We start from the raw sequence: 22500 nt of genomic DNA, 5'->3' as shown, positions 1-22500 counted from the left end.
AGGCTGAAGAACAAAACTACAATGTCTGGCTCTAATAATGACCATGTCAGCTTCCTCTCTGTCTATATCAGACTGTGATTACACATATCGACCTACTTGCTGACACAGCACTTAAGTCATAATGGTCAGTCAGATGTTTAGTGATCTCCTGTATGAAAAGGTCACAGCAGCCATGTGCTTTTCAAAACATTTATGACATGATGTCAATTCCCTTTCCGTATCATGGCAGACTGGGACCCTTACTGAGAGTCATGCTGTCACTAAATAAAAAGTGGTTCGAATAAAAAAGGCAGACAGCCCTTTAGCAAGGGCCTTGTTTAAATCCTGCAAATCCTTGTTTAAATCCTCTTGGTTTGCCCTTGACTGTCTACAAGACTTGCAGGTCATGATCAGTTTAGATATTTGGTCTTCACTCGCTTAAGGTCAACAACACTGCCATGAATGAAGCCCATACACTGGCCAAGTGCGTAGCAAATTAAGCCACACGAGAAGGCGGGGGTGGGGGAGAGGAGAGCAAGAGGGAACGAGAGAGTGAGAGGGAGGACGAATATCTGCAGTAATGAATGTCATCCCTCCATCCCTGGGGTGCATTTCTCAAAAGGGAAGTTGTTAGCCTATTAGCAACTTCGGTAGTTGCCAATGGGAAAATGCATTGAAAGCAACAAAGTAGCTAATGTAGTAAGCAACTTTGGTTTCGAGAAATTCACCCCAGACTTGTTTCCCCCATACCGAGACTTAGATTTAGACAATGATGCCTTTGAGAAAGATTTTCCTTTCTCCATCTTGTCAGTCTGGGTTGGCTGCTCTCAGAGTAAAGACTCTAACCCAGTAAAGACGAGGGGAAAGAAGAAGACGTTTTGCCTAGCAAAGACTAGTTTCACTTCTCACTCTCAATCTGTTACGAGTGTTCAGATGTATCAGGGTCATGTGAAATGACAAAAAAATTGGAAAAAAATGGCCATGTCATTCAAAATTAGAAAAAACTAAAACGAAAGACAAACTAGGCCTATTGTCTTTGCAAGGGCTCTCATTCAATCCATTGTGTGCAATGCCTCCCAAGTGATCTGAAGATAGCCGTCTGCATTTGCCCCATGCTGGTCTGCTGATGAGCATCTAACTCATTAGTCTTAAGCAACATTATTTTGGTAGCTTCAAATCAGCTGAATTTAAAATTACAAGTCCTCGTCACTCCAATTAAAGTCCCTTTTTGACAATGTGTGTGTGCCACTGTCACAGATCATTTACAAAATAGAGAAAATAAAACAACAAGAAAGGAGAAGCCAAAACGGGGCCCTCCACAAATACATCAATGAGCGAATGATGAAACGCCACGTTTATCTGATCATCTCATGAGAAGCACACACTTAATGAGGCTCGATGAGTGTGTGATTTCACACCGTTAGCGATGCTTTGAGCGTTGTCTCTCTCTGTCTCACTCGCTTGTTCCATCACTCACACACAGACAGACAGACAGACAGACAGACAGACAGACAGACAGACAGACAGACACACAGACAGACACACAGACACACACACACACACACACACACACACACACACACACACACACACACACACACACACACACACACACACACACACACACACACACACAGCTGCCACTTGCAATCAAGCACTCAAAGGAGGAAGCGAGGAGTGCTGCCAAAGAAAAAGAAAAATTGTGTCTTTTTTTTTTCAAAAGGGTTTTCAAAAGGGGCTCTCAAGAGAGAGAGAGAGAGAGAGATGAACAGGAAGATAGGAAGATCTCCAAAGGGTTCACAGAACAGCATGTTTCAGGAACAATATCAATCATGTTTTAACTACGATGAATGGGGGAAAAAATGACTGAACCAATGAGCGAATGAATGAATGATGTAATTGGCTGTATTACATGACACATAGACATACACAAGCATGAATTCAAAGTAGTGTTTGATCCAGACAACATAACTGAGGTCATCCTGCAGAGCTCACCCCCAGGCTCCAGTCCACACCATGATCTCACAACAGCCCAGACTTGGAGGAGGAGTTGCTGACAATTGTGTTAGAAGTCTGTACGAAGTCTGTACTGTTTACATGTTATGCTAGTGTTACATCTTTCCCACAGAGTTTGTCTGGCAAGCTGAGATATTGTTATGTAGATCAGGTAGCTCATCTGCAGAGATCCCAAAAGTAAAGGTAAAAGTAAAAAGAAAGACACATAGTTTCCTTACAACAACGGCACATTATCTGAGTAACCAGTGGACCTGTGTACTTGTCTAATCAGCTGACTCTGCACTGGTTGGATCAAGTTTATGGTGGGTTCCTGTAGCATTTTTCAGTAACAACTAGGGCTGTAGCAATATTGTATTGAATCGAGAAATCGTGACACACATAGTCACGATACTGTATCGTGATACAAGGAGGCAGTATCATGATACACCCTTTTAACGTTTTTTTTTAACCCATCAGTCCAGAAAACAACCACATGATATGAAGAGATAGTGCTTACGAGCATCATCATTATTGTATAGAACATTTTAAACAATATTAGTAGCCTCTTGTAGCCTATTCTACCTATGAACTATGATCGTTTTTATTCATGAAGTTTATAATGTTGGCAAATGTGAAATCATGGGGTGTATCAAACCATAGGTCATAAATCGTGATACAAACCGAATCGTGAGTTGAGTGTATTGTTACAGCCCTAGTAACAACACAGTCCATCTCGTTGGGTACACTGGAGCGAATGGTGTAACAGCTATGTAATATCATGTGCTAGTGTTGTTCTTACACCATAAATTCAGTTTTACTAGTTTTGACACCTCTGATCATCTGACTATGGATTCCCTCATTCAACTGTTTTTGTGTGAAAATATGACAAGCTGTCCTCGTTTCACACACAGGGTTACACCATTTCAATGTGACGCTTTTCGCTTTATCTTCTCCCTTGACATTTTCTCACTCTACTTGGATTTCCTCCTCTCCTCTGTTCTGTTCTTCCCTTTTTAATACATTTTCCAGCTTTTTTGGTCGTCCTCTGTGATTTCCCCCTAATTCCCTTTCTGTTGTGGTGGCGGGTTACACAGTCAAGAGCGACCGCTTGGGTATAGAAAAATGTTCTAGAAGCTGAAAAAAAAAACCCCATCATTATTGCTATTGTTATTATAATTCCCCACTCCCCAGTCCCCGTGTCTTGTGTTTTGGAAATAGTGCTGATTCATGTTATAACAAACTGCAGAATCACTTTAACGAGAGGATGTGAATGTGATGAGGGAGGGAGTGCCTGGTTGTGCTGAGAGTCTGTAGTTGTTACAGCAGCAGCAGTAGGCCTACCATGCGCTCTCTGGGATCCTGTGGCTGCCGGATAACCTTGCCTGATCAGCAAACGCCAGAAGCTAAAGTTTTAGAGCATCACCCACCACCACCACCGCCGCCACCGCCACCGCCACCGCCGCCGCCACCGCAGCTCATTTCACGGACAGCTGCCCCGACATCAGGAACGAGAAATTGCTAAGGCTGAAAATGCAATTCATTCGTCGGCGGCGGCGCACCACCCCTTCTACAACTATTGCACAGTTAAATGAACCTGTCGGGATTAAAATGGCTGTCTTTCAAAGTTAGACTTTTGACGGCCGCCATAAAGCTCCCAATGCGCATTGGAATCTGGTTTCTTGGCCAAGAACGGCTTATACTGTAAGGCCTGGGTCACACACGTGTACAGTACAGTACAGTGCAGTACAGTGCAGTATTACAGTGCAGTACAGTACAGTAGGGTAGTGGGCCCAAGTATGATGGTGGGCATGTCTGATGTAAATGCCGTCTCAGCAGTTCACTCAAGGCCATAGAGAGAGTGCTGCATACATATAAATGATACAAATTTGATATTTTTTATCACACAAAAAGTCTCACCCACTCCTTCTAAGCTTATGTTTTATCCTGCTGCAAGCCTTGGTACGTCTTCTAGGTTTTTTTGCTTTGTTTTGGGGTTTTTTAAACACGGTTTTGGTTCAGGTAAAGAAGGGTCAGTCATTATGTAAAATCCCTGTAAACCCCTGCATTTTTTCGTCTGACTGAGGTGACTTCACTGTAAAGCTGATTATCCCATTCTTTGAGTGCTCATTACAATAAGCATATTTATTGGTTTGTGTGCAGGGTTTTCATTTCTGAACTATTGATCTCGATTGCTCTGCTCTGATGCAATGTGAAAGCGCTAATAGACTCTCATAGGTATTCGAACTCAAAATAAGTGAACTTTCAGTTTCCCTTCTATAGTTCCCTTTCAGTTGAAACACCATGCGCAACAACAAGTGTCGAAAAAAAACATTCTGCATGTCGTGCCACCATTGTCCACCTTACAAAGCATCAAAAGTGAGTTAAATGAAAAATGTGTAAAATATTGATATTGGCAGTGAATTATCAAGGTACTCTTGAAAGTATGCATCCTCTAGCGCAGCAGCTCATTCCCAAAACACTAATCAGCTCTTACTCACAAATCTGCCAATTCCTCAAAGACCATTGCCTAGATTGATGAGTAAAAAGAGTGAAATTTGAGTGAACGGAATTAACTGAAAAACATACAACCCACCAACCCAAGAAAGTAAAAGCATAATGTCTTTGGTGGTGGTAAAAAAAAGAAAGAAAGTAAATCGATTTGACTAGCATGCTATTGGCAATATTAGACAGCCTAAGGCCTGGAAACAAATCAGATACGTAAAACAAATCTCTTGCAAAGCAGGTCTGCCACCTGTTCATCTGGCCTGTTTCATTTCTTATCAGTGGTTCACCAGACCAGAGCCACTTCACACTACTTCCTCTCCTGTGTCGGCACTGGAAATAGAGAACAGGGGAATTTCTACACTGACAACACAACACACAAGGAATTGATCAGAAGACTGATCAGCCCCTTGAGGAGCTATAAACACAGTGTGTGCTACTAAAGTGTGTGTGTGTGTGTGTGTGTGTGTGTGTGTGTGTGTGTGTGTGTGTGTGTGTGTGTGTGTATGCTACTAGTGTGTGTGTGCGTGTGTGTGTGTGTGTGTGTGTGTGTGTGTACGTAGAATGGAATAATGTAATATCCTGCTTGCGAGAGAGCGAGAGAGAGAGAGGGGGGGGGGGGGGGTAATTCACAAACCCACTCACATGCCATGTGACTGTCTGGTAATACGAGCTGGTCCTCTTGGCAAGGGGATGTGTTCATGTCTCTGGCTATAAACAAGCCTGCTAGGCATTGCCGTCAGCAGTTACTTTCTCCACACACCATTATATGATTCAGCAGTGGACACTCAACTAAACTTACTCCCACTTCACATAACCATATCCTAATGCCACCTAAAGCCTCGCCTCCCCACCCCACCCCATCCCCCTGTTGGGGGTCCAAGCACAAAATATTGTTTTGTACAGTATGTAATTTTCCAAAGTATGCCACCTGTTGAAATATTTTTTTCTCTGCTAAACAAACGGCACAGTGAAAACAGCTCCAGAATGTAATTCTAAGTCTTCCCTTCTTGTAACTGTGTGTTTTCTTAAAGTCAGTGATTCATTCTCCCATGGCCCCAGGGCTACTACAAGCAGCATGACTTCAGCTGAAATTGAGTTATGTCATTGGTTTGACTTACAGCTGCTTCAGAGTTCAGTGTTGACGTCCTGAGCTGGCCCTGACCTAGTTCCCCAGATTACGTTACCTGCACTTTTAAACTCCACACCCGTGCCTAAACAAAACAGCACAACCACCAAACAGACCTGCACTCAACACACCATAGGGTGCGATTTGTAAGGGGGATGGGGGGAATAGGGGGGTCCCACCCCCATTTTTGCTTTTGATATCTCCACTTTTTCGACGTGATTTCAATCGTAGTTGATTGCAACTCTGCTGATATTGCTTCAAATCTGAAACATATTCCCCTCTTCTGTTTTGTCACCAATTTGCACCCATAGTTTGTTACACCTTTGCAATAATTTGCCAATGGACACATTATAAAATGTCTTCTAATGAATTACATGGCAGTACATGAGCTGTGTGTGTGATGGTCATGTACGTACGGCAGAATTATTACCTGGTCAGCTCCAAAAGGAGTGATGTTGGACTTGACCGTGCCCACCCCCAGGGCCACCAGCACCAGACTGCTGTAGATGACAGCCCCGCAGTATGGCGTCCGCGTGGGACAGGTGACGTTGGCCGGAGGGGTAATATTGGGGCTCAAACACTCTGCGGGTTGGACGGGGAAGGCGAGCTGATCCCCACACAAGTACGTTCTGGTGCTTTCGCTCGCCACAAAGGGAAAGAACAGCATCCCGAGCAGGTAGAGGATGAGACTGCAAGCTATGGTGCAAAACTTCCCCAAGAAGGCATCCGCCAACCAGCCACCAAATGGCGACACCAGGTATGTGACGCCCATGAAGATGAGTGGAGCCTGGCTCGCCTGTGTCCCTTCCCAATAGAACGGCTCGCTGTTGAGAAAGAGCACCAAGTTGGATGTTAGGCCATAGAAGGCCATCCTCTCCAAGGACTCAGCCACCAGAATGGCTGCGCAAGCCAGACGTCTCCCCTTGAACACCGACTCCTGTCGAGGGGTTACAGAGCTACCCAACAGTGGAGTGGTCTCGTTGATATCCCTCGACGACATGACGAGATGATGCTTCACTTGTTACCTCCCAAGTCAGAAGAAAACCTGCAAGACAAAACCAGACCCTGTAAGTTAGACAGATAGCCTATGTCATTTTGGAAACAAATAGAGGAGACATGTTGTTGGCTGCAACAACCAACTAACGGTAGGCTACCCACTGTGTCAAACAAAACCGTTTAGAACGGCGTACTACAGGCCTATTAGTTAAACTGCTATGCTGCCATGTTGAAATGCGTGACAACAAGCTGGCCTAAAGTTTCATTACACAAGGATGACATGTCGCACGTCTTCAATCGAGATGGTTGGCTAGCAAACTAACAAAACAATCGAAGTTACTTTACCTGGATAACGACTACCAGGACGATTCAAACTCCCATTTCACCAGTTTCTCTATCGCCGAAGAATGTCACTTGGTAGTACTATAACGTGTTAACAATGACATATCGCAAATGTAATTTACAGCAGGAAAAAACTTCGACTGTTAGCCTACCGTATATAAACTGGACAAGCTGTACAGCCAGTCACTGAATCACCGCGTGACTTCAAACTCGTTTGGACGAATATAAACAGGACATGCACCGCCTTTGAATTTGATCTCTACATTACTTCTGGCACTGAAATGAATGAGCCTGCAATTCATGACTGTCCATGTTTACTACAGATCAGCTGGTCCTCCTGAGAGGCTGACAAGCATGCGCTGTCGTGTGAACTAGTGCCAGTTTTTCATTGGTCCCCAAAAGGCTCTGCTAAAAAACGATTGGCTGAACAAAAAGCCCGTCAATGTTGTTTTCATCTGCGCTTCCTGTATTGCAGTGCGCTTTGACTGTGCAGTAGTTGTTTTTTTTCTACTCGGCAAAATAACCATCGTTTATTTTGGCCAGGATAATTCATTCAGGGCAACTGTCAGTCATATACCCACTCACTATATTGGCAGTCTAATGACAACAACCCTAAGACGCACAGGGGAAGTGCCACGTCTGACACTCACATTTGAAGTGAGCGTCGAGTCCTGTAATTGACATGGCTTGACTCTAAAATGTCACTAAATAATTGAAGGTAATTGCGTTGCTCCAGTGAGTTTAGACGCCAGAAGTGTTCACAACACGGCATAGCATACCGTAGCTAAGTAGCTTTGTGAACATAACGTGCGCTCCTGTGCTGCAGCGCACCAGCGCTGTGCGTGTCCAGGGCAGGCTGTGTCATGTTGGCTATTGGCCGCCGCCGCGCGCGTGCCCATTCGGTCAACAGGGAAAATGCTTTCTCTCAAATTATACTCAATTGCCAGCATTGAAGATAATTCGTCATCCAGAGAATGATTATTTCACGTCAACATACAGACATATCCCGCTAAAACTACAGTCCAGTGTGAACTCATGATTAGAGGTGGTTTGAGTTTCCTGGGGAAGTTAATCACTGGCGGACTTGGGCAAAAAACAAACATGCGCGTCTGTCAAAACGCCCGGGGGGGAGGAGAACAACGTGGCGTGGCGTGTTTCCATCGCGGATAGTGGGTCATGTTTAGGACATTAACACATTCCATTTGGTGTCATGAGAGTTCTGTTTTTAACTAGCCTTTGTCCAAAGACTGGGAACTGTACCACTGCCGAAAGAATAAGGTAGGCTACGTTGACAAACTACTGTTGACAGCCGCAACAGGAAGTGAGCGTTACTGTAACTTATGATAGAACTGTCTGGTGTTCATTTGGACTGTCCTTAGGTTATATGAGGTTACATCAAATACCATTGCATGATTCGACAGCATGTTAAGCTTTTTTATAATCCAATAGCACCAGGCGTGAAATTCGTATTGGCAAATCCATAAGCCGGCTTTATGGCTGCTAATAGCTTAATACATGAACACGCACCTAGCTTACACTTGGATCCCTGCGTTACACTGACACGACAGCCCATGTCTTTTTAGGTGTCACGTCGAGGCTGCAGGTCACGAATGCATTCTCCGCAACTCCGCAGACTTCAAAGAAAAGTCTGATGTCACCGCCCTCCTGGCACGGGAGCCTGGGATTGATGCTGCCCTTGCCATTCACCTGTACAAGGGAGGAAGGCATCTTCTTGGTGAATGTTTGCTAACAACACTCATGACTCACAACGAAAAGATGATTATTGATAGTTTATATGGTGTTATATTTGTCCAGAGTTCTAAACTGTAGAATAAAGTCCCCCTGTCACGTGTATTACACTTTTAACACAAACAGTCAACCAATAATTACCCATGCTATGAATTCTGCTGTGTGCCCATCATTTAAAATAAGAGGGGAACGTGAGACAGCATCTCCAGTCAGGAAGTCTTTTTTTCCTCATACAATATCCTTAATACCATTTGTCTTGCATAATAATGCCATTCATATCATAACATCATTATTATATTGGGTGTCCATTGGAAATGATGGCAGCCTACTTGGTTGCTCAGAATTTGGTGCTACTCCCCTGTCCATTCCACATTCTGTAGGCTAAACACTTGAATTGACATCTCATATTTAAAGGATAACTTCAGCCAATTTCAACCTGCAGTTGTAATGCTCGCACTACCCTGGACTTGTCAGTACCTGAGAAATATATATTTTTAACGAGATCCTGCTCATTGTAATGGGGGCAGGTGTTTGTTTACACATTTAAAAGGATCCCCGGCTATTTAGACTTTCATTTCTTAAAAGATACACATTAGTGTCAGTTATAATACAATTCTATTGAAAACCTTGTTGATGTCTTCGTTTTCTAAAATTATTAAAAAATAATTAAACACGCAGGTCGCCATTTTTCGCGATGCTGGACAGTGACGTCGTGAAGTTGTACCAGCCGGCTTCGAACCTTTGTTCTGGTAACGGCTCAGCGACATGCACTTGCTTGCTGCATGGCATCTGCTCAGCCGTTTTAATTTGAGAAACATTACAGCTTTTGTGTGTAAAATATGAAATGGGGATATACTGCCATCTATTGGTGGGTTGGTGCACTGTCAGCAGCCAACATCATCACCCTTCAGCCAGAGACGGTTTCTTTGCTTCAGCGAGTCGACGTCCATGTCACATTCATCAGGTATCCGAAAGCCAAACACGAGTGGAGGATGCCATCTTCTAGCTAGCATTACAACGAAGATAAACCTGTGGTGGCTATCTAATAAGGCAGACGACTGTGAACCAAATCTCCACCATGATTTGGAGACACTTACTCAGGTATGTAGGGAATGTTTGGAGGGTTGCCAATGCCTTTAACTTTACAAAACGTATGAGCTAGCCTGCTTGCTAACGTCAGACTATTTGAATAGTCTTGTTATTGTATGGGTACGAAGCTACAGTAAACAATCACATGATCTAATTAAATGGGAACAGGTGTAATTACTGTAAGCTTGCCATCTTTCCTTATGTGACAGAATCAAGTCTTTCTTGGCTAACCAAGAGTTAGCAATTTTACCGAGATGGCAAGCTTGCACTGAGTATGAATTGTTAATGTTTGTTATCAGTGTTCAGTTATCAGTTGCTACGCATTACAAAAGTAATTAATTACTGTAGTGCATTACTATTTTGCAGTATGTTAATGTAAGGCATTACAGGGCAAAAATCTGTAACATTTACTTATTTACAATGCTAAATAACTTAAATTACAATGCATTACAATGACCTGGATATAGTGGTATTCAGTGTGGTGGGTCAGAAAGAGATCTATCCCTGAACCTGGTCTGCATGCTGCCAAAAACACCTCCTGGATGAGAGTTGAAAAAGTCATGTCTCATGAAATGGATTTACACCATAATAAATCGCCAGATCCATTAGGCCTACAGTTAGCCTATTTTTGCGAAAGTAACTTAAGTAATGCAAAAGTAATGCCTTGCATTTTAAATATAGTATTGTTGTAGTGTAAGTGATTCTTTTGAAAAGACAGCAACATGCAATCAGTAATGCATTAACTGCCCAACACTGTTTATTATGCAGGTGACCAGAAAATACCCTGACCTTGCTCACAGCGCCTTGGTCCAGTGACATCTGTCAAGAAAGTAGCAGACAAACTGGGCCCATATCCTGGAGTAGATTATGGAGCAGCAGCACCCAGACCCAAAACAAAGGTACATTCCCCTCACTCCAACTAGCATACAGTTAAGCCTACAATGCAGTTCACTTTACAAAAATGTCACATCCATGGAACTCCGATACACTTGTGACATTGCACTAAAATAATTCTGAAAAAGACCTTTCTCCCCCCTGCTCTCCCAGTTTTGATGAAGGGGAAGGTGTATGAAAATGTCCCCTTGTTTGGCTAGTGACACATTTTTCAGAGTGAGACGGATAAACATAGCATAACTAAGCAAGATCACAAGCATCTATGCTACTTTATATCAGCCTACCTAGTTTCTGTATCATTAAGTGCCTGTGCTACAGTTTAAATTACCTTCATTTATCAACTGATTCAATGTGTTTTCCTTCACATTTTCTTTTCCCAATATCAATGGCCTAGCTTAGATGGGGAACCTATGTGCCACTGCTTTCCAATATGCAACCTTGCGTCCTCCACTTGTGCTTGTGACCTCGCTTCGCCTCCTGGCCCCTCCTCAGTGGAGAAAACAAACTTTCCAGCCGTCAGCCTTGCCAAAACAATTTTTGGGGCACTGTTTTTCATTCACCATCCCAATTGCAAATGATAAAATGACATTTGAAATGTGATTTTGAAAGATATTGAAATATAATGCTGTTGTCAGTGATGTCATCATGACGTATCACTTCCTGGTACGAGGCCACAAGCACAAGTGGAGGACACAAGGTCACATATTGGAACGCAACCCATGTCTTAAGGGCCGTTTGCACTTCAGGTTGTTTTATCGGGCCCCCGATGTAATTTTAATGTTGTGCAGCTTGATATGAAATGACATATTTTGTAATGGAATCTTAGAAAATACATTTGAAATACAATTAAGCTAAATTCAGGGGTCGGACCCTTCGAAAGAAAAAGGTTCCCCACCCCTGGCCTAGGCAGTATGTATCAACCTAAATTTCCTGTAACTCTCTGCAGGAGATGACACTGGAGGACCAGGTCTGGTCTTTGATGGCCTGCTAGAGTAGCGGAACAGGCATGGTGTCCCATCTCCAGCAGGAACACCTGGGGTACCTGTGGGAACTGCTCAGACATGCCGACCAGGAGAGGAAGTGCTGCGGTCCGGACCCACCAGCTCACTTTTTTAAACAAAGTCATTACTTGTAAATAGATGTAAAGCTTGCACATTCAATTGGTTTAGGCACAGAGTTTTACAGGTTTTTTTTAATATTTTTTTTACATGTTTCAGTATGTCAAGTGCAAATTCTTACTTTGTTTAGTAATACAAATAAAAAAAAACTGAAAACAGAGTCAGCACTGTATTTTTATATCAAGAATAGAAAGATTCTCACAACAACAAAGTTAAAAAGCACTGATGATCATCAAAGACACAAGCCACCCTGCACACAAACTGCTCAGCCTCCTGCCCTCTGGAAAGAGGTACAGGCGCCTCCGTTCCCGTACCACCAGGCTGACGAGCAGCACAATGCACCAAGCGATCAAGATGCTGAACACTCAACCCACTCTCCCTCCACTGTCAGCCTCTAGCCAGCAAGGCCACTGACAACCCCCCCCCATCCCCCCACCACCATATCTGCGACTGAACATTCCACCTGCACTACTATACTCGTGACTGAACTTTCAACCTGCACTAACTCAAAACATGCACACACACACACACACACACACACACACACACACACACACACACAAGCACACTGCACTTTCTGCACTAAACCCAAACATACACACACTGACACACACACACACACACACACACACCCACACACACACACACACACACACACAGACACACGAACACACACACAAGACGCACACCGCACCTTCTACCTGCACTAAACACATACACACACATACACACACACACACACACACACACACACACACTGCTGCTGGTGTACTTGACAGACCTTTTTTAATATTTATTTTCTTCAAAATGCTACTATTACCATGTCAGAACGCTATAAAGGACTTTTTTTAGGAAAAGCACAAAAGCACAACAGATACCTCTTAATGTATGTCCTCTACAAGTCTTCTGTTGTCCAGTCTTGCACTTTAAATGTCTGTATGAGCACTGTCTATGTCCATACTGTCTTAAGTCCATGTATAAGTACTGTCTATGTCTATACTGTCTATGTCCTTACCTAGATTAGTCTATGTCTAATGGGAAAGCAAGAAATGTAATTTCAAATTCTTTGTATGACCAGTGCATGTAAAGAAATTGACAATAAAACCTACTTGACTTGACTTGACTTGAAAAGTAACATTAAAGGGACACTGTGCAGGAAATGGTCAAAAAAAGGTACTGCAACTATGCTGCTTCCTGAAATTGGGCTGCCTATTGCCAAATTTGATTTTAACATGAATATTTAAGTATTTAACAAATATTTTCGAGTATGGTCCAAGTACAGTCATTTTTGGAAATTCAAAATGGCGGACAATGGAGAAGATCCCCCTTTTCATGTTTGAAAAGTGCAATTTTTCCAGTCATAATGAATACTTAATTTGATGCTGGTGGTAAGTATTCATGAAAAAGGTAACATTAGTGAATGGGCAGCATGAATTCTGGAAATAAACTACTAAAAATCTCACACAGTGTCCCTCTAAATAAATGTACATGTTTGTCACTACAGCCCAATAAGCATATTTATTGTCTTCAGGATGTAGGTGGTCATGAGGTGCAGCCATCATGGTCTATCAGCAGCTGCTTGGAACCCCGATCCTGTAGAAAGAGAGCACATTTCCAGATGTATGCACATAGTGCTATTACTTTATATGGTCAACAATAAGTGTTATTGTAGATGATGGCGTGCAAAGTTGCACATGTGAAATATAAGCAACTGTCTCACATAACATGAAATCTTAATTGAGAAAAATGGAACCGGTTGAAAAATATTGTGCATCACAGTATAGATTGGATACGATTTAGGTTTGAGGTACTTTGGTAGACACACAGCTGTCCAAATATTCTTCATTTTGGTTCTAATTGATGTAATCAACTTCCAGTCAACAAAAAGACATACCGGTATGTAAGTCAAGTAAGATCTAACAAATCAGCTAAAGAAGGCTTTGAGTCAACATACACAACCAACGTAACCTTAAACTAGGAACCTACTGACCTTTGCCCAAGACCTTTGTCTCTTTACTCAGTGCACTTACTGAATTCAAAGATGGCAAAAGTATGAAATCAAGGCACAATTTCAACATGCAACTGTACTGATCATGATACCCTGCACTTGTCAGTACCTAATGATGCAGTATGTGTTCATTCAGCCTTTTTCTAAGATCCTGGGCATTCTAATAAGGACATGGCATTTTGTGTTGGTTTAGATATTTGAAAAAGCCCAATAGAATATCATCTCAGAAAGGGCCACACAAAAGTAGGCCTACATGTTGTTAATGTATTTACAAGTTAAGGGTAGCATGAGAAAAAACTGCATATTGAAATTGGCAATACTTGTCTTCCATAAATATAGTAAATAACACACATTGTGGTCGCACAATAGCACATGAGAACTGATACTCACCATCAGAGCTCTAGTTTCTGTTCAAGACTGACGTTCAGATTCATCATCACTGAAAAGAAACAAACGACAGAAAGATGGAGGAGGGAGTGAGAAAGACACACACAAACGCACACACCATCGGTGCCAGGTAAACAGTTTTAAAATAAAGAATGTAGGTTATGTTTCACCTGAAATGGCCGACAATAACGGGACAGGCATCAATTTGGGTTTTTTGAAGTTGGTGCAAGCCCTCCTTCAAACCTGCACAAATGGATGTACTGTGTTAGATTCAGATATAAAACCAAGATTTCCAGTAGCCTACCCAGAAGGTAGGCTACTATATACATCTCTAAAACTATTTTTTTAATCACTAGTCAATACCAAAAGTAGACACTGACTGTGAATAGACAACAGATCTCAGACTCAAACCATGTCGTACCACTACATTAGTCTCAGTAGCCAACTCGGTGCACGTTGCCACATATGCTAGTGATATTTCGAGATAGGTTAAATTTTTTCTCACATCAGCTGGCCACTGCACCGCGGCATTTGAACTAAGTAAAACCGTCCAAGTAGCCGCAAATACATTTTTGGGATTGACAACACATAGAAGTAGTGTTAACAACACTTACTGTGGTGTGGAGTAAGGTGGTCTTCCTCTGTGATGAGTGGCGACGAGTCTGATTTGCCTGATGTTACCGTAGCATAGTTGTCTTCTCAGGAGAGCACACAGCATCTTATCTGTCACGTTTTTAACGCACATTTCACTCGCTTCCCTGTAGCTATTACTTTTTAGACTCCGTATGGGGGGTGATCGTCGGGCAAGCCTCTGGTTTTAGCTTAGGCTAATAGCCAATCGCTCCCGGTGAGGTCTTCCATCAGTGGAAGTCGACTAAATCCATTGAGGAGAAAATGCTGGGCTCAGCGCCACTTTTAGGAAGCTATAGCTAGCTAGCTGTACTCCGTCCATGGCATCCTCCCACCTTTTCTCCCCCTCTTGTCCTTTGGAAATATAAATATAGTGACACCACTCCCCTTATTGCCTTTCGATTGGAAATTACATCCGAAAGTAGCACAATGTGGCATTTTACTACCAAACCGGCGTCAGTTGCTAATCAAGAGAACAGTGTGCTATCGAAGTTTTCAGACTCCTGCAACTACGCTACGTCATCGCCCCCAGAATGCACTGCGCGGCGAAAACATCCGTTGGTCACCGAAAAATGTAGTTTTTAAGGGCATGGCAGTATTTTATGATTTTTTTAAAACAAAATATTTTCGTCAAAAATAATAAGTGTGGTCTATCAGCCCATATTCTTCATAGCCGGGGATCCTTTTAAAAAGAACATATTGATTTATTCCCAAAAACATCCAAAAGGTTATGCAACACCAGCAGACAACTAACAAACAGAGATACCTTTTGGGAAAATATTTGGAGTAGGCTGATGTTAAGAAATCCTTTAAAGTATAAACATATCTCGGAAAGGGCTGAGCCAAAAAATGCAGCATCACCGGGTAGTACTGACAAGTCAAGGGTAGCGTGAGCAATACAACAGCATATTGAAATTGGATGAAGTGGTCCTTTAAGAGCAGTCAAACATTGTATTATGCCCTGGTACATCTTCTTTGATAGGAGCTCAAGCTATGTAACTTACGATCTGAGTGTAAGATATCTAACAGTGGGACTTAAGTTTGATCAAAGTATAAGCTATCTAAAGCTATCTAACAGTGGGATTGAGTGAGACTGGGTGTGTCTGAGTTTTGATTGGAGTATAAGCTATATACTGTATGCCCTGGTGTACCAGGAAGGTGCTAAGCAAGCCTGTAGCCGTGGCCTAGTGCAGTGTTTCTTAACCGAGGTGCCGCAGGTCCCCCTCAGGGGTGCCGCAGAAACGTGGCAGATGAATAAATTATGTAGTTTAACACATATTTGTCTAAATGAATAAAGTTTCATATGCCATTTATGCACAATAAAGTATATTTTGGTTGCCCCAGTAAGCTGCATCTTCGAACGTAGGTTGTGTGACGTCTCCAAATGTGTTGCTTTTCTAAGCTTTTGTGGTATCCGATGCGATGCCATGTTACTAGCTAGCTAGTTAGTTACTAGCTAGTTACTTAAGGGTGCCTTGAAAATGTTCAGTAATTGAAAGGGTGCCTCGCCAAAAAAAAAAGGTTGAGAAACACTGGCCTAGTGGTTAAGGAGATGGGCTTTAGATCAGAGGGCTGCAGGTTCAAATCCCTCCCTATACGTGAAAAAAGTGAAAGCCCATTGGGAAACTCCAACTCCCATTGTCATTGTGACACAGCACTCCACTGTGAACACTGCACACAACAAAATTGCATTTATGCCTCACCCGTGCAAGGGGGCAGCCCTCAGTGGCGCCCCATGGGGAGCAGTGCGGTGGGACGGTACCATGCTCAGGGTACCTCAGTCATGGAGGAGGATGGGGGAGAGCACTGGTTGATTACTCCCCCCACCAACCTGGCGGGTCGGGAGTCGAACCGGCAACCTCTGGGATGCAAGTCTGACACCCTAACCGCTCACCCATGACTGCCCACTATACCTCACTCCATGGCTCAGGTACCCTTGAACAAGGTGTCTTACCCCACATTGCTCCAGGGACTAATCAATACTCTGCAATGACTTAAAGGGGTATGCCACTATTTTAGGGCTTAATACAGTTAAAATGCTACAGCTACATGCTACAGTGATCCATTGACTTTCACTAGCTTAGCTACATACCTGTACTCCCTCTTTTAACTTGTCTTAAAGCAAGACAACGCTTAACATGAAAAATAAGACACTTTACCACCTTTATAAACCCCAGCCAACGATTTTAACTGTATTAAGCCCCAAAATAGTGGCATACCCCTTTAAAATATCTGTAAGTCTCTTTGTATAAAAGTGTCAGCTAATGCTGTAATGTAATAAGTATGCCCTGATGGAGTACATCTTCTTTTATTGGAGCTTAAACTACTGTACAAGTGTGTTTTTACTCTTGCATGCACTTTGCTGAGAGTCTCATTTTTTCTTTTCAGTAACATTCAAAATGTACAACTTCAGACTGATAGAGAGTACAAGGCTACAGACAGATTTTCTTTTTTTTTTCATACACTTCCCGCCTCCTTCAATTGACTTTTTAGTCTGTCCTCGCCAACAGATCTCCACGTCCCCTTTGGCGTTGTCTTTGGGGGGACGGATGTCAATGAAGATGTGAAAGACGAGAAGAAGCGAGCAGTGATGGAGCGGGTGCTGAAGAGAGCCAGGTGAGCTGAGCCACCCCCTCACACCATGGCCGTAGCCAGCGTTGAGGTCAGGGAGGTCCGGACCTCCCTAACTTTTCAGGGAAAATATATATATTTTTTAAATCTCCGCTTTTGCATAGACGTTTCAATTTACATTTGTATTGACATCGCTTTCGTGTATGAGTGAGTGTGTGGTGCCATTGGAAAAGGATGCGCGCGCACATCGTGGACCTCCCTACATTCAAAACCCTGGCTACGGTCTTGCCCCTCACACCACACCACACGACACTACACTAGCTGAATGGAGAAGATTCAAAATGCCTTTTCATGTGTTGTACGTACTACCACACATACACTGCGCACATTCATGCATGTGTACATGCACACACACACGTACGCATGTATGCACACAGACACACACGCACGCACACGGGCACACACTCACACATGCATGCAGAGAGAGAGAAAGAATACACGTAGTGCATTGTGTTCCTCTCTGTATAAATATGTGTGTGTGTGTGTGTGTGTGTGTGTGTGTGTGTGTGTGTGTGTGTGTGTGTGTGTGTGTGTGTGTGTGTGTGTGTGTGTGTGTGTGTGTGCGCTTGTGTGTGCGTGAGCGTTTACATCAGAGAGAGAGAGAGAGAGAGAACCTGAAGCACAAAGAAGGAGAGCACTCTGACCTCAGTAGGCGTACCATTGATAACTAAGTTAAGTAGGCTCTCACATCTCAGAGGCCTGGTACATGTATTTATGGAGGTAGCGGGCTTGGAAGGTGGATTAATTCCCACCACCACACTGGGAAAGAAAAAAAGGAGAGAGCGAGGTGGCGGCGTGTGAGCGGTGTATCTGGGTTACTCTTTTTAAAACAGAGGCAATTGCCCATGGGTAGCACCACCGACTCAGTTTGGGGGCCCTGGCACATCAAACGGGAGCAGCCTGTGAGCCTCCCTGCCCCCCCGCTGGGGGAGCCCTCGCTAGAGACGAGACGAGACACTCTTGATCATCCTGCTCCACACCCACTACCACTCCCACACACACATCCACGCACACACACACGCATACGCACACGCACATGCACGCACACACACACACACACGCACTACCACACACACACACATGCACGCACGCACGCATGCACGCATGCACGCACGCATGCACGCACGCACGCACGCACACGCACACACACACACCACACGCACACACACACACACACACACCTCACCACCAGCTACTCCACAAAGAGCAGAGAGTCCTTGGCCCTGCGCACTTACAAGCACTGAGAGGATTTTTTTTCCCCGACTTCTTTATATTATTTGAAAGGGAAAAAAAACAGCAGAGGTAAAAAGACAGACACATGCCCCCCGATGTCTCCTTTCTTTCTTCTGTCTTTTTCTTCTTCTTGATTTTTTTCCCCCTTATTTCAATCCTCATCAATTCGGTCTCTTTTTTCCTTTTGAGGTGCGTGTGAAGGCTTCTTTTCTTTTTGTATCTCCCAGTGTGTGTGTGTGTGTGTGTGTGTGTGTGTGTGTGTGTGTGTGTGTGTGTGTGTGTGTGTGTGTGTGTGTGTGTGTGTGTGTGTGTGTGTGTGTGTGTGTGTGTGTGTGTGTGTGTGTGTGTGTGTGTGTGTGTGTGTGTGAGTGCATGCACACTCCTGTCTGTGTCAGTGTGTGTCTGTGCACGTGCCTACGAATAGATAAAAGATTCAGTTGCATAACCGTTTCTCACACTCCACAAGTTAAGCGACCTGAAGATATTTAGCACAACAATATCTTAACAAATTATAATTCCAAATGATCTTCCTGTTCTTACAATACTCAAACAAAAGTCACTGCCATTGAACATGCCAGCTACAGTACCACGTCACAGGTAAGGTTCAGTATCAGCCTGTTATTTAATAACCCACCTATTATTCCCTTACGTTGTGAGACATTTTTCATTAAAGAAAGGTACAGTACCAGAGGTGTCAATGTAAATAAGTATAATAAAACGTAAAGTAATAATATATAATAATAATAATAATAGTAAGTAAGTGCAAGTAAATTCATGGTGTAAGTACAACATTAGCATGTGATTTTACAGTGCATAGCTCCTCCACCAGTTAGTCCATTGTACCGAATGCTAGTAGCTAGACTGTCTTGTTACTGAAAAACACTGAAAACCTAACAAGAACCAGCCACAAATTTGATCCAACCATCACATTCAGCCGACCATAAGAATGCAGGTCTACTGGTTACTCCAGTAAATGACCTCTGTGTTGGAAGGAAACTGGATTTCTTGTCTTACTTTTACTTTCTTCACCTCTGTACAGTAGTACATCCATTATGGGGTAAAAATGGTGCAGAGTATGTGGTTGCCTGGTGTATCTGAGAGCTCAGGCATAGTCAGAACAATTGTGTTCCTGTCTGCGTTAACAATCACTGGTTTCAAAAAATTAGAGTTATTCTGCTGTTATAGCCACCCACGTGCTCTTAGAGAAGAGAGGTCTGCTCCGGTAAAAAGGGGTTACATTTATTTACATATGTAGATTAATAAATGAGAAATGCAATAACTCTAGTTACAGATAAACAGTTAAACTGTGTGTTCAGAGCATCATCTGAAGGAGACCGGCTGTCTTTAATGTGACACCATGTGTCCTCAGAGGCCCTGTTCATTAATAGGCCATTTATTGATGTACATTATTACCTCCGCCAAGGTTATATTTTTGGTTGCGTTGGTTTGTCTGTTTGTCTGTTTGTCTGTCATTTTGTCTGTCAGCAGGAGAACTCAAAAAAGTTATGAACAGGTTTTGATGAAACTTTGTGGAGTTGTTGAAAATGGCAAAAGGAGCAAGTGGTACAATTTCGGTGCGGATCCGGATCACGATCCGGACCTAGGAATATTTGTAAACATTCTTCACCATTGCGGGATCGGGCGAATTTTGACTTTCCAGTTTCTAACTGGAGAAGGCAGACAGGGAGAAAGACTTTAAAATAATTAGGGTGTAACATAGAAAGCAACAGAATGTTCTATCAAGCAGCTTCCTCGGTGGAGGTCTGCACTCTGCGAGTGCATTTCTACTTAATAATGAAAAGCTCCAGTCGCTGAGTTGTTACACTATTAAGTGAGATGTATGTTTGTCTGTCTTTACAGTAGAGGGAGCTACTGTAAATGCAACAGAAGGCACCAGAGCACTCCCTTGCAAAGAAAAGAGATTAGGCTGTTGCCTTCAAAACTTGTTAAAAGGGGAAGTCACATATGGCTTTCTATCTATTTACTCTCAACATCAGTGAAATCTGCTCCTTCTCCCCTTGATTTGTGTTTGGCCTTGCACCGGAAAGAACTTTCTGTCTGTTCACAATCTTCATATTGTCTTTTTTATGCTGTTTTATTTGATTTTCCCCTGTCTTGAATGTGACTTAACAGAGACCTACTCCAAGAACAATGTGGTGTAAATTAAACCAGTGGGAGAGAACTTGAACTTGAAACTTGAGGCTCTCTCTCCCTCTTTCTCTTTCTCTTTCTCTCTCTCTCTCTCTCTCTCTCTCTCTCTCTCTCTCTCTCTCTCTCTCTCTCTCGACATTTTTGTTGGGATGGAAATGAGTTCGGATCTCTTTGTAAAGTGCTGCCTTTTAACTCTGCAGGTTCGGGGTGGCCTTCACGCAGCAGATGAAGGCGGATGCGGAGAGTCTCTTGGTGAGGATTTGCTCCCTTCAGTTAGCATGTAACATGCAAATGTTCAAAGGCATCACAGATGTAAGATGAATGAAGTAGTTCGTGTACAATCCTGACATAGTTATTTTTCCCCCTCTTTTACGGCACAATTGTAGTGTAAAGCCACTCAACTCACTCGCTAGGCGTATCTGTGTCTGTCCCTTAGGACATTAAGGGGTATGGCATGAACAAAGCGTTTGCAGAATGGAGTGGGCTGGACCCCCAACTCAGCCTTCGGCTTCTGCGAAAAGAAAAATGAACAGAAGATTTTTTTTTTCTTTAGAATGTACTGTAGTCCTTTCTTTCATCACACTTCTCACATGATAATACGACATCCACCCCTTTTCCCACCCGCCAGCCAGCGGCACGTGTAAAACAGATAAATTATTTTGAAGCGCAAAGAAGGAAGGTCCTCCCTGAACCCGCATACTAACCCCCAGCCCGTTCATTACCGTCGAATCAGCAGAGCACATCTCCCGCAGTAACGTGGCTGTGTTGAATTAACTAGCTGTGTGATGATGGTGGTGGCCTTGGGCATGCTGGGTGTGCTGCTGCTTTGCTTCACTCTTTTCTCTCTCTCTCTCTCTCTCTCTCTCTCTCTCTCTCTCTCTCTCTCTCTCTCTCTCTCTCTCTAGGCTGGCGTTTCTCAAACTTTTTTCAGACAGAGGACCACTTTGTCCCCCCAAAAAATGTTCAGGGACCACCTGTCAACCGAATTGACAGTTGATGGGTGCTAATTTGACACTGCTAATTGTGATGCAGATCACTAACTTTTTATTCACATTTACAAGCCTGTCTTATTGTGTTTACAGTTTTTCTCAATTGGATTTGTACATTTCTCACAACAGAATAATGATTCTCAAAAGTCTTTGTTCAATTGTGACTTTCTGGTGTTACCTGTGCACATGGTCAAATCAGTTTCTCATTGTTTTCGGCATATAGCAAATGCTCTCGTCCACCATGCCATGGCTGTGTACAATTCTCAGTGATTTCGTACATTATCAATTGCTTTTGTAATATAATTCAAAAAGCTTTGTCACTGAATGCATGAAACTATCTCAATCTTATCTGATCAATGTAATATAAAGCCGAATTTACAACATTTACCATCCAATCTAAACAAGCTTTCACTTCAGAAAGAGTGTACTATTCAATTGACAACATGAGACATTGATTTGACTAGCTTGTCCATACACTATGACACAATGACTAACCATTCTGCTGGCGCTGATACGTTCATTGACACAAAAAACTTGATTTTGAAAGACAAATAAGGGTTTTGAGCAAGAGACTCGGTTTTGCAGGTTATCCACAGTGTTTTGCCATTTATTAAAGCTATTTTAAGAATGAATATTATGTTTTGCAAATTGTGAGAGAGATTCGAGAAATGTACAAAA

General features: G+C 43.0%; 2 protein-coding genes and 1 long non-coding RNA gene across 5 annotated transcripts in view; 1 reads left to right on the top strand and 2 right to left on the bottom strand.

Annotated features, from left to right (window-relative positions):
- The window catches only part of slc15a4 (solute carrier family 15 member 4), a 113845-nt gene extending 106655 nt beyond the window's left edge, over positions 1-7190 (bottom strand). Inside the window, exons 1-2 of one of the 3 annotated variants that reach the window (XM_063194769.1) lie at positions 7096-7190; positions 6036-6650 (exon numbers count right to left, since the gene is read on the bottom strand). In XM_063194769.1, the coding sequence (XP_063050839.1) occupies positions 6036-6605 (570 nt within the window). In that variant the 5' untranslated portion in view covers positions 6606-6650; positions 7096-7190. Of the gene's footprint in view, positions 1-6035; positions 6651-6946 lie in introns of all 3 variants that reach the window. The other 2 variants (XM_063194768.1, XM_063194770.1) reach the window with 2 other exon arrangements.
- An 885-nt stretch (positions 7191-8075) lies between these two features.
- glt1d1 (glycosyltransferase 1 domain containing 1) overlaps positions 8076-22500 on the top strand; it is a 79023-nt gene continuing 64598 nt past the window's right edge. The window contains exons 1-4 of the mRNA XM_063194767.1: positions 8076-8221; positions 8527-8678; positions 17329-17434; positions 21034-21085. Of these exons, the coding sequence (XP_063050837.1) occupies positions 8154-8221; positions 8527-8678; positions 17329-17434; positions 21034-21085 (378 nt within the window). The 5' untranslated portion in view covers positions 8076-8153. The remainder of the gene's footprint in view (positions 8222-8526; positions 8679-17328; positions 17435-21033; positions 21086-22500) is intronic.
- On the bottom strand, positions 12942-14518 carry LOC134445725 (uncharacterized). The gene is made up of 3 exons (XR_010034346.1): positions 14359-14518; positions 14192-14240; positions 12942-13386 (listed from the first exon to the last, which is right to left on the bottom strand). It is a non-coding gene; the product is annotated as an uncharacterized LOC134445725 (long non-coding RNA).

This window comes from Engraulis encrasicolus, chromosome 3 (genome assembly GCF_034702125.1).
Source record: "Engraulis encrasicolus isolate BLACKSEA-1 chromosome 3, IST_EnEncr_1.0, whole genome shotgun sequence".
Lineage (NCBI taxonomy): Eukaryota > Metazoa > Chordata > Actinopteri > Clupeiformes > Engraulidae > Engraulis > Engraulis encrasicolus.
This window is presented reverse-complemented; position numbering and strand designations above follow the sequence as displayed.